The 12,935-nt window shown below is 39.7% G+C and overlaps 2 protein-coding genes across 2 annotated transcripts; one reads left to right on the forward strand and one right to left on the reverse strand.

Annotated features, from left to right (window-relative positions):
* Nucleotides 1-5,556: 5,556 nt before the first annotated feature.
* LOC135083509 (attacin-like) lies at nucleotides 5,557-7,864 on the reverse strand. The gene is made up of 3 exons (XM_063978271.1): nucleotides 7,584-7,864; nucleotides 6,495-6,695; nucleotides 5,557-5,889 (listed from the first exon to the last, which is right to left on the reverse strand). Exons 1-3 carry the CDS (start codon nucleotides 7,787-7,789, stop codon nucleotides 5,682-5,684), a joined length of 615 nt encoding a protein of 204 aa, XP_063834341.1. The 5' UTR covers nucleotides 7,790-7,864; the 3' UTR covers nucleotides 5,557-5,681.
* A 1,590-nt stretch (nucleotides 7,865-9,454) lies between these two features.
* Nucleotides 9,455-11,344, forward strand: LOC135083153 (attacin-like). The gene is made up of 3 exons (XM_063977889.1): nucleotides 9,455-9,713; nucleotides 10,187-10,387; nucleotides 11,012-11,344. Exons 1-3 carry the CDS (start codon nucleotides 9,508-9,510, stop codon nucleotides 11,217-11,219), a joined length of 615 nt encoding a protein of 204 aa, XP_063833959.1. The 5' UTR covers nucleotides 9,455-9,507; the 3' UTR covers nucleotides 11,220-11,344.
* Nucleotides 11,345-12,935: the final 1,591 nt, after the last annotated feature.

Below are 12,935 nucleotides of genomic sequence, written 5' to 3' on the forward strand. Positions count from 1 at the left end.
AGGTTGTAAACCAGGCACTTAAAATTTCTTAATTTTCCGAATTAGGTAAGTGACTGTTTCAATATTGATAAAAAAATGTTACCTCAGCGTTATCATACGTAACACCACGCTACCAAACATACAAAATATGTATTTTTGAAGACTGTATTACAAAGAAAACAAGGCCCGATCCTATTGAAATTATTACAAATATACCTAGGATCGGGATTGTAAGATTTGAGTGGGATGAGCCCGAACATTTATACATTATGTCTACATACATGAAGTAAAGTACCTACTATAAAGTTACTCCATATTTGAACCTTCCTTTAATTACTATTTTTTTAATTTAAATTAGAGTCCTGTAATTAATTTTTCTTTTCACCAAATGCCTAATTAATCAATAATTTTACCTTATTCTTACTCTTTTGCTAAAGACAGCCTTACATTCACCTTTGACAGACGTTTATCGGAAAACAGAATTACCATAAGTGGGCAACTGACGAGAAAAGTTTGGGAACCTGTAATGAAGGGTTACGCTCTGGTTTCAAATAGTTGAATCAATTACATTTCCATATTTGAATTGGACTTTGACCTCGGAAAAGCTCGCGTGGGGTTTCCTATATGAATGAACAAGCCTAGTGTTATTGAACCTTTAAGGCTGAGTTACACCACCTAACTTTGACCGTAACTATGACGATAACCGGTGCTTTTTGTATGGAGTTTGACAGATTTTTGACGTTTGTCAAAGTTAAAGTAAGATGGTGCAACCCAGCCTAAGTCTTCTTTTATTTTCTTCTTCTGCTCTTTACGTACAATCTGATGAATTCAAACCTTACAGCCAATAGTACAAAATAAATATTTCCTAAAAAAAATAGAAAATCAATTAGGGTATTTTTTTATTTAGCTTGTGATAAGGAATGGCGACGGATTGTGAGGCTTGCCACCGGATCTGGTGTGACGATTACAACCACTCTGGCAAGAGTGTAGCGACGAAGAAGTAGATTTTTTTTTATTTAGCTTGTGATAATAGCTGTTTTTGTAATAATCATCGATATAGTTATATTATTATGATGTTTTTCGTCATCAAAAGATTCCTATAAAATTATCAGATTTAAGACAATTTATTAACTAGCTAAAATTTTGACAGCTAACATAACCTATTGAGGGGTAAATATTATATTACTATCAATAGATCTAGGTGGTCTAAATCATCTCTTATGAACTACATACTTTTGTGTGTAGTTATGACAATCAGTGATTCTTATAATAATTATTTCTCTTTAATGACAAATATTCTAGTAAAATGTTCTGTTTTGCTTCTAATGACAATTTCCCTGTACATAATATCTAACAGATGGCAAATCCGTTCTTGTTGATGCAAACACAGCTTTGGTGATCCTATCAAATGTAGAGGGCTCAGCAGTGTTGCTATATTGAGGACTTTATCCCTGAATACAGGAAAATAGCACGTTGAGCAATATTACATCGAAATTCCTTTGTTTAAAATTACTGTAAAGTAAAAATACCACGAACACCAAAAGGTCACTTAATTATGTTCATTATTATCGTTAATTTTCATAGCAATAGGTAACAGATCAAAATGTATTCAGAATTTTCTTAATTATATGACTTGCATCGCAGTCTTCCTCAAAGGATGTAGGTAAATAGATTTATACAATCTTTGATTTCAGACAGAAACTTTTTATTACTTAATCAATAATTATCGCATGGGATATTTTAGAAATAGGCATCAATTTGCCACAATATTCCTTAAAGATAATTCCTTCTTTCTAAAGCTGACTTAAAAACTTTTGCCTTCATGTCAATCTCACCGATCGCATTAGAGCCGAGCAAACAATCGCCGATCTTTATTAACCCGGGAACTTTTTAGTGGATTCCAGGGAGAATTTGATTGAGTTGGCAAACGGGAAACGGGATTACGTTATTTACATAGAACCCTTAAAGACGAGGAGCAGTTTGCCTAAATCTATAGATTGACTTGAAATCCCGGGTTTCTCTTTTTTGTTGTGTAAGTAGTATACTTAACTAGTACGGTTGTAAAATATACTGAAGGTTAAGACATAAATGAATACCTAGTTTTATTGCTTTTCGTTCGTTCGTTCGTTTCAGCCAAATGACGTCCACTGCTGGACAAAGGCCTCCCCCAAGGATTTCTATAACGACCGGTCCTGTGTTTCCCTCATCCAGGTACTTCCCGCGACCTTCATCAGATCGTCGGTACACAATATGGGGGGCCTGTCCACGCTACGTCTTCCTGCCCGTGGTCGCCACTCGAGAACTTTTCTGCCCCAACGGCCATCATCTCTACGAGTTTTATTGGTAACTAGCAGCCGCCCGCGACTTCGTACGAGTTGATCCCGTTTACCCCCTTAGGGGTGGAGTTTCGTAAAATCCTTTCTTAGCGGATGCCTACGTCATAACATCTACCTGCATGCCAAATTTCAACCCGATCCGTCCAGTGGTTTGGGCTGTGCGTTGATAGATCACTATGTCAGTCAGTCAGTCAGTCACTTTAGATTTTCATCCCCTATTTCATAGTTTAACGTTTTCCTTAATGGCTGAAAACAAAACCTACAAGATTATTTTTCAGGAATATTTAACGGGTATTCTCAATTTCAGCAATTACAGCCATTCCCAGCCTAACGTTCCCCGAGTTAATCAAAAAGTCAAAAGTACAATAGAAGAAAGGGACTTTCGGCGTCACCGATAAAAGAATTGACGTCTATAGAGCCGTAAGTTCCAATGATATATCTTAGACAACTGTTTCTCAAACTTTTTCACGGTGCCGCCCCCTTGACCTGGAAGAAAAATGCATACCGCCAATTTGATCCGTAGTCAAAATAATCACTCAACTTGTCAAATTTTTACGCCAAGTAGCCAAAAGGATCTCAATACGTCTTTGACCCTTAACCAGGCTCTGGTATCCACAGAGAACCTTGTGCAGTAAACGATTGAAAACCAATGACTTTTTTTTAAGCATGGTTAAGACAACCTTATAAAAAGGTTTCTAAGGTATACTTAGAAACCTTAAATTTAATTGTAATCCGATTTTATCTTGAATGTAACAGTAACCCGATTATGTACTGTAATATTTTTGGACTAAATAAATATCATTTTCATTTTTTATTTTTGTAGAATTAAGTATAAGGGGGGTCCAATTTAGTTGCCGGCCAGTCCAATATACCATAGGACTCTCACGTACCTATATTACACTAAATTATCATGACTACTACCTTACTCAACTGTATACAAAATAACCTGTACCACAGTATTTATTCTGTGCCTGTAGAGGGACCCTGATAAGCTACCGAATAAACAACCACTTAACTGTTTTCGCACAAAAATCAAAACTCGCAAAACGCAAACGCGGCGACGTTAATCAGCTAAAAGTTGAGCATTTTTTTGCCGCTACATTTTTTTGCCGCCGCAAAATATTTCCTCTCCGCAAATATTATTTCGGTCGATACATTAACGTGAGCGCAGGTCCCGATTTAGTGCCGTCAAATGGAAAAACATTGGAGGGGTGTATTTTGGAGGTCGTGCGAGAATTGGTTTCTACGAAGTTAGATAGACACTTTAATACACACCACAAAAAAGGAAAGGAAAGAAATTCAACTTGCTCTGCTATAATTTGATACAATCATGCGACATGTTTGAGCATGTTTGTAACAGTGTGCTTAAAAGTGTTCATTAAGAGGAGTTGGTATAATCGATTATTATTGTTGTTCATATTTCTTTGATATAATTTCCTCTAAACATCATCCAAAACTGATAAAACGACAATCAATTTATTTTACGAAAAAGCTTTATAAATATGCCAACTAAATGCGAAATGGTCGTTTGCGTTTGGCCACTCAATCTTTATTAATTGGTTTCAAGTAGTAACCAGCTTAAAAGATCTACGCACTTACATGATTCCTTAGATTATCTTTAACGGGTCCGTAACATTCATCAATCTACCAAAATTTCATTGTCACATCAAACAAAATTCGCCTCAATTTCTGCTAACGACACATCATATCGCACGCCTCCAGAATAGTCCCCAACCCGCATTTCATTCCGACTGCCATTAAACAGATTGAGGCTGGAAAAACAAGGATCCGGAAAACTTACGTCCCCCACTGAGGCCCTCGTAATTTGAATTTTTAATTAAAGAGGGCGCCACTGTCAACTTTAGTTAATGCATTGCACGCTACGTACATTTTAATTTAACTTCCCGTTGAAATATGGCGTTAGTGTACATTTTCAATAAACATGTTCCGATTCCGACAAATGAGAAAATAAGTTGCGAGAAATATGTGTTTTAAATTGGAAATACTCGTACCTACATCAATACAGGTAGTGTATATGGATGGACCGATAATTGAAAAGCCTATCTATTTGGAAGGTTCGTGATGAAAGAATGAATTTTGTTACCCAATCGCAGAAAAAAAGCGAGAATTTTACTAGTGTGTGTGATAAGTAAGGTTACAGGAAGGCAGTGGATGCAGGCCACTGCTAGACAATCTGAGAATCATTGGAGAAGACCTATGTTCAGTAGTAGATGACAGACGTCCAGTGGCTGAAATTATGATGACGAAGATCTTATGTAACTTTTTTAATTTATGCTTGGATATAATAATGTGAGTAATCATCATCATTATGTAGACTTTACTGCTGGAAATCTCTTGCTTTATTCCACTCTACATTGCTACCATAGGGGACCAGCAGTGGACGTCCTATGGCTGAAATGATGATGATTACATTGCTACCAATCACCCTATTCAACGCTCACCAAAAGGTGTTCTCAACCTTGTAACTTTCGATCCCAACCGCTATACGCAAATTCTTAGGTCTGAATGAATCTGCTATACATTTTTGATGCCTTGTCTCTCAACCACTTGTATAGGCTACTCGTAGCCTCCTAAAATATTAATCAGATTTCCACCCTGTATACCAAAGATTCTTCGCCGATAAACGTCTTAATAAGAGTCCGATCAACTCGTTTAAATACAGTCCGTCATTAAAACTTGTATCACGTTGCGACATTGTCTCCGATTGGAGAACTCCCCAACAATTTTCCGAGCGCGGACGCTCTTGATAATGTCTGAGACTTGCCTCGTTTGTTCGGGGACGGAGTTAGATCTGCTGAAAGAGGCTAAAAGATAAATAATATAGCTGAGATGATTTGGAAGCAGAAGGAAGTAATAGTTCAATAAACTGTATAGCAAGAATACCTATGATACCACGTTACTCTTACTATGCTTGGCATGTCAATAATTGACTGTTCCAGCTACCCATTGCCCATGCCTAATACTCATACTAGTGTTAGCTGACATTACACCCTACCCTACTCAATTATCATACTACCCTTACTCATCTATAAGTGCCCTCTCAGTCTCAGAAGACTATAATAAGATGCTGTGGCAGCCATAGCGGCTAAACTCACACCGGCACAAACATAGCCAGCTCGTATTGGTGTGAGCTGTTTGTGAAGAGAGATGAATGGATGTTTGTTACCGTAGAACAGGGTTACAAGCTTTGTATCTCTTAAGATTTAAAATAAGATGAGGCTTTGATTTAAAAGTACAATTTATTTTAAATGACAATATTTACAATACTATAATACCAAATGTAAGCTAACCAAATACAAAGGTACCTACAACGGTACATCAACTTTGACAGTCTTTAACATAGAATTAGCGCCTCTTAAAGAACTTGGTGAGGCTGAACCCTCCGAAGGGCTGTGTCTGGCTGAACTGCGGCGTGATGGAGCGCTGCAGGCCGGCGTTGACGTCGAAGCGGGTGCTCGGCGACTGGAACAGGTTCAGCTTGCCCATGGCCGAGTAGTCGGTGCGCTGCAGGAACGGCGTGTGCGATGCGCTTAGCGTCGCGCCCACTCGGTTCCTGAGGACATAATAAGCTGCTGTAGTGGAAAGTATGGCCTAATACTCATTCTAGTGTAAGTTGAGTAGCTTTACACCAAATTATAAAGGAAGGGCGTGGTGTGCGCTCGATTCCTGTGGACATAATATTATAATTCTGTAGCGACAAAAATGTGGCACACAGGCAGCAGAGTGGCGCCACTCGCGCTCTGAGGAGTACTGAGGACATACGATGCTGACATCGCCGGCACGTAGCGGTATTGCAGAGTGAGCTAGGCAGCCTCAAACTTACTATACGATATTAGATGGATATTTGTTACTACTTCACGCAAAGAACTGTTGGACGGGTTTAAAACAATGTCCTTTAGATCATAATGGCACATAGGCCTTATTTAGTTTAATTACTTTGTAGTGCGATACACAAGACAAGTGTACTCGTAAAACTAGGGACAGACAACTAGTTTACAAATAATCCTGTCTTTTTACCCCTACGTCTTTACACCCCTAGGGTGTAACTTGAAAAGGCTGCTAAACCACTAGAGATAAACACTGTTAGGTGTAGGTATTACCTCAATTTAGATGCCGCTTGTCCCCCCTGTAATGGTCTATCAGAAGCAGTACACTCACTTGAACATGTAGTCCAGGTTGCCGCCCACGGTGTTGAAGTTGGGCGCGCCTGGGAACTTGGTGGGCATGTTCCTGGTGGCGAACGCGTTGACGTCGAGCTGGTGGTTGCCGGAATGCACCAGCCCCAGCCGGCCCGCGCCCGTCAGCTGCGAGCCGAAGCCCGGCAGGTTGGTGTGCGAGACGGAGAGCCCGTGACCGGCGCTGGAAAGAAAAATTACAAAGATTTATTGTGGTTACTTGTAATAAGGGTAAATGTGAGTAGAACGGAAGAGGAAAGAATTAAATAAATGTCTTAGATGACTCTCAAAGAAATAATGTGCCGAAGCCCAGCACGTTGGATTGGGACAGGGAGAACCCGTGACCGGCGCTGGAAAGGAATAAGACGATGTGGATAGTGGTTACTTGCAATAAGGGTAAATGTGACTAGAACGGGAGAGAAGAAAGAATAAAATTACTTAAATAGTTCTCAAAGAAGTACAATGCCAAGGCCCGGCCGGCACTTTGGTGTGCGAAAGAGAGAACCCGTGACCGGCGCTGGAAAGGAATAAGACGATGTGGATTGTGGTTACATGCAATAAGGGTAAATGTGACTAGAACGAGAGAGAAGAAATAATTAAATGTCTTAGATGGCTCTCAAAGAAGTACTGTGCCAAGGCCCGGCCGGCACTTTGGTGTGCGAAAGAGAGAACCCGTGACCGGCGCTGGAAGAAATAAGACGAAGGATCTTCCACTTGAAAGAATAGACTATCTTTGATAGGACTTCAACACACGATCTTTGTGACTACAGTTAGAGAGGTTACAATGTTTACTCTGTTCAAATTTTTAAGATGCCGATACATAGATGATGTTCCTTGCAAATAATACAAAGTTTCATTGATTTCTACATTTATAAAGGTCTAACATACATAATGTCTTCATCTTCTGGCAAAGTGCAAACAACAGCATATGAAGTTAATCACTGTGGTATCTTAATGTAGTTGTAATCAGAGTGATATTGCGACTAAAATGTATTCTGATGTGATGTCGAGCCTCTAACTTTAACATAAAATATCAGAGTCTAACAATGTAATAAATAGGAAAAGCACTCACGCAGTATCTAAAGCCAGTCCCTTAGTGATAGCGCCAGTGGGCTGAGCGATCTGTCCGATCGCGCTGAGCTGGTTCCCTCCACCGGTCACCAAGGGCAGCTTGGCGCCGAAGCTGCTGCTACCGTCCGAGTTCACGCCCATGGAGACAGCACCCTGGCTGTTCACGCCCACCAGCAGGCAACCCAGGGCAAACACCAGAGAGAGCATTTTCGACTCTATTATTATGTACTGAAGAACTTTAGAAATGATGCTGGAGCAGCTGAGATTCGAATGATGATGGGATGTGATACCCTGCGTTTATATACGGGAATGCGCGGTACATTCCCGATCCCAGAGTATTAGTGAGACGAAAATAGCTTGAGGTTTATGATGTCGTAATTGAGTGATAAGAAATATGCGATATTATTATGTTACTGGAAGTGACCGTTTTTTGCAAATTACGTTTTGTAAACTTTAATCGGTATATGGGGAAAGTACCTTTACATTATCATTTCAGACAGCTTGGTGGAGGTTAAGGTAAGTCTCCACCAAGGAACAGTTTTGCTCTACTTTTTTAACAGTTTTGTTTTTAGAGTTAGAGGAGTTTAATTAGGATTTATTAGTTCTTGTATTGAAATACATTTGACTAATGCTTATTTATATGTTTTGACCCGAAATCACACTATTTATTAATGCTCATAACTTTCATGTGCCTGATCATTAAAAAAAATTATGTGTTATGAAACTTTCAAAGCTACGAGTGTGTATTATTGATTCTTTATTTGTACACACTTAAAACGTAATTATTTCTTTTTTTTACCTCATCTAGTTACTTAACATCATTATGTATTAAAGGAATCCCTCATTCAGAACGATAACCGATATCACCAGACATAAACAATAACATAGTTGTACTCTGTGGAGAACCGCATCAGTATGGTCTGATTGCACTGTTATCATTAGTCTGACTGTTTTACAGGTTATCTATGGGTGCAGCGTGTCTTCCTGTTCCAGGTTATAGAACTAGTCTACTTTCTTAACGATGCAGCTCTATAAAGCTAGGATTTACAGCATGACCACCAAACCACCAGCCAACTAGTGACCTTAACTTCGAACTCCTCCTATGTTCTTCTGATTAAGTTTGTTGTGGGTCCAATTACAGTTTAACTTTACTCTGGGATAAACTTGACTTTCACTGGTTGAGTTTTTATTGGCGGTCAAGCTGTAGATCCTGACTACACTGGAGTTAGACTACAATAGTCCCGTTTAGCCAACTAGTTAAAAATATATTCGTATGTTTTCCCTAGGGAGATTGGACTATTCCTACAGGTCGTCCCACCACTGCAATTCCTGTTTGAATAAGCTAAAACTCATGTTTTAAAAGCTAGTAAGGTTCCAGCGGAAAGTTGAACAATCATTGGACTAGTTGAAGATCTAGACACTGCTTTAGTGCAAAGTGGTACGATAAAAAATCTAGGATTTAAGTAATTTGATATTTTTAGTTCTGTTATAAAAAATACCATACAATAAAATAAACTTAAATAAAATACTTATTTTTACAATGTAAGTTTTTAAAGCTTGTAGGTAGTCAAATACATTAATAAACGTAGGAAAATAGATAATAGAAATTATTATACTCAAGAACATAACAATGACTTTGTTATCTATTTTTAGTTCACAACTAATTTTAGGTAAATCCTCAAGCCTTAACTATTATTAAAACGGCTAACATAAACAAAGAATAAATATTACTGCATTCATTTTCTTATCAAAAGTTATGACATCGCTAACTTTAAACTATCTCCGCCGCGGTTAGGCGCTGGGACCGGGAATGTACCACGCATCCCCGTATATAAACGCAGGGTATCACATCGCATCATCATTCGAATCTCAGCTGCTTCAGCATCATTTCCAAAGTTCGTCAGTACATAGTAATAGTGTCTAAAATGCTCTCTCTGGTGTTTGCCCTGGGTTGCCTGCTGGTGGGCGTGAACAGCCAGGGTACTATCTCCATGGGCGTGAACTCGGACGGTAGCAGCAACTTCGGCGCCAAGCTGCCCTTGGTGACCGGTAGTAGGAACCAGCTCAGCGCGATCGGACAGATCGCTCAGCCCTCCGGTGCTATTACTAAGGGACTGGCTTTGGACAACGCGTGAGTGTAATTTCCGTGTTTATTTGGATTCTTTTATACTAAGTCTAGGTGTAAAGTGTAGGCCAAATCCTACATTTGCCTCTGTTAAATTAGAGATAGTGGTGCCTCTGCACTATACCTATAACATTAGAATAACAGTCTTATGTACTTTGCCAGATGATGTGCCATACTTTTCATTAATGTCTGGAGAAAAAAGCAGTATAAGTGTTATTTTAAAGCAATATCTAATGTATTATGTAACCTTAGGTACCTACTTAAATTCATGGAACAAGATTCGTGGCGTGAACTCTTAAAAATTTTGGACAGACCAACCAATGACTTTATCAGTGGTTATACCAGTGTCCTGGCAAACGAGTAGTCGTGGGTTCGAGTCTCATCAAAGACTGTCAATTCTTACAAATGAAAAATCCCATTCCAGTCGCATTTACCCTTATTGCAAGTAACCACGATCCACATCGTCTTATTCTTTCCAGCGCCGGTCACGGGCTGTCCGTCTCGCACACCAACCTGCCGGGCTTCGGCTCGCAGCTGACGGGCGCGGGCCGGCTGGGGCTGGTGCACTCCGGCAACCACCAGCTCGACGTCAACGCGTTCGCCACCAGGAACATGCCCACCAAGTTCCCAGGCGCGCCCAACTTCAACACCGTGGGCGGCAACCTGGACTACATGTTCAAGTGAGTGTACTGCTTCTGATAGACCATCACAGGGGGGATAAGCGGCAACTAAATTGAGGTTATACCTACTGTACCTACACCTAACAGTGTTTAACTCTCTACATAAAGTATAGCAGCCTTTTCAAGTTACTACCCAAGACCTCGGGGTGTGAAGTTATAAAAAGACAGGATTATTTGTAACCTAGTTGTCTGTCCCCAGTTTTACGAGTACACTTATGTATCGCACTACAAAGTAATTAAACTAAATAAAGCCTATGTGCGATTATGATCTAAAGTAGCTACATTGTTTTAAGCCCGTCCAGCAGTTCTTTGCATGAAGTAGTAACAAATATCCATTATCAGGTTACTCGTATAGTAAGTTTGAGGCTGCCCAGCTCACTCTGCAATACCGCTACGTGTCGGCGATGCCAGCATCGTATGTCCTCAGTACTCTTCAGAGCGCGACTGGAGCCACTCTGATGCTTGTGTGCCATTTTTTTGCCGCTACAGCAATTTATTATGTCTACAGGAATCGAGTGGGTGCAGCGCACACGCCCTTCCTTTCTAAGTTGGTGTCAAGCTACTCAGCTCACACCAGAAGTCTTATGCTATATTTGCCTCTACAGCAGCTTATTCTGTCCTCAGGAACCGAGTGGGCGCGACGCTAAGCGCATCGCACACGCCGTTCCTACAGCGCACCGACTACTCGGCCATGGGCAAGCTGAACCTGTACCAGTCGCCGAGCACCCGCTTCGACGTCAACGCCGGCCTGCAACGCTCCATCACGCCGCAGTTCAGCCAGACACAGCCCTTCGGAGGGTTCAGCCTCACCAAGTTCTTTAAGAGGCGCTGATTGAAGTGCTAAAGACTGTCGTTGGTGTACCGTTGTAGGTACTATAAGTATTTGGTTTGTACATAACTATTTGGTATTGTATTGTAAATATTGTCATTTAAAATAAATTCTAACTATAAATCAAAGCCTCTTATTCTTATTTTAAGCTAAGTTTGTATTAAGATAATCACGAGAAAGTTAAATAATTAGCTACAAAGTTTACTCCTCCTTAATTAGTATCTACTTAGGCACTTCTATTAGGGTGTGTAATGTATGATATAACTACATATCATATAATACTTAGAGGATATAACATCAAATTACATAAAATCGTTTGTTATAATAATTATTTACTATAATAAACGAATAATATAATTTTAAAACGAATAATTTTAAGACAAATAACTATTAACTGATATAAAATGGTTTGATATAATGAATATTTTCTATAAAACTTACAATGTATACTATTTAAAACAAATAACATTCAAATCATATAAAAATAAAATGTCGAACAATCAAATGAGATAAAATTCTTTTCCTATAAAACTTAAATCATATAACAATAATAATTTTATATAAAGTTCATTTGTTATAATAAGCATTGCATGCAGCAAGCAAGCAAGCGAGCAAGCAAGCAAGCTAGCAAGCAAGCAGGCAAGCAAGCAGGCAAGCAAGCTAGCAAGCAGGCAAGCAAGCAGGCAAGCAAGCAAGCAAGCAAGCAAGCAAGCAAGCAGGCAAGCAAGCAAGCAAGCAGGCAAGCAAGCAAGCAAGCAGGCATGCAGGCAGGCAGCATGCAAATTTGACTAAAAACTTGAGACTTCTGTCACGGCTCCGGCACTGCGGGGCTCTGGCGGTCCCTCGCGTGCTAATCGTCGCAGATGGCTTTCGCTCGACACCGCGTCTTCGGCTTGCTGGCCGGCTTCGCCGGCCAGCCTCAGCCGCGGCGCCTCGCTTCCAGCCACCTGCTCCTCAGCCCGCGGGCCGCCTCGCCCCTCCGTGCCTACGCGCTTCTAAATTACACTCTAGGGGTAGGGCAGACAAGACTACGTGGAGTCGGTTTTACGGCGATTCGTTTTTGTCACTAAAGTCATTTATAAGTCAAGGTAAAGAAGAACATACTTAAAGTTACATCTATCAGAAATTATATCAATTAAAGAGTATAACAAATAATATTTATTACAAGTAATGGTTATGTGAAATAATATTTATATTAAACAAAATTACATCAAATGAGTCTTAGATTAAGTAAGGTTTATATCAAATGTCTTTATGCGTTGTGATTGGTATCTGAAATGATATTATTAGAAATGATTTATTATATGAAGTAAACATTATATGTTAAAAAATTATATCAAGTGTTATTATAACATACGTTTATTATACAATATGAACTTTATTGAAATGAATTTATATCATGTAAACTTATATAAACTGTCACGCACCCCTTCTATTAACCTGCCACTGCAAGTTGGCGACTTGAGTGACACAATAAAATAATGAAGAAAATTTTAACTATTTTTTGAGAAAAGGCATTCATTTGCACCACAGACTAAATACACCTTGCTAACTTGATGATATGATGATGATGATGATTCATCCGACAGATTACGGCCATGTCGACCACTTCGACTCCTAAACTGTCTTGGTGCGCTCAAAGATGGCTTACGTAGGCGATCTTCGCGGCAAACCCACACGCATATTGAGGGCATCTGAGCAAGCGGCTAACATAGTTAT

Source organism: Ostrinia nubilalis, chromosome 23 (assembly GCF_963855985.1).
Source record: "Ostrinia nubilalis chromosome 23, ilOstNubi1.1, whole genome shotgun sequence".
Classification (NCBI taxonomy): Eukaryota; Metazoa; Arthropoda; class Insecta; order Lepidoptera; family Crambidae; genus Ostrinia; species Ostrinia nubilalis.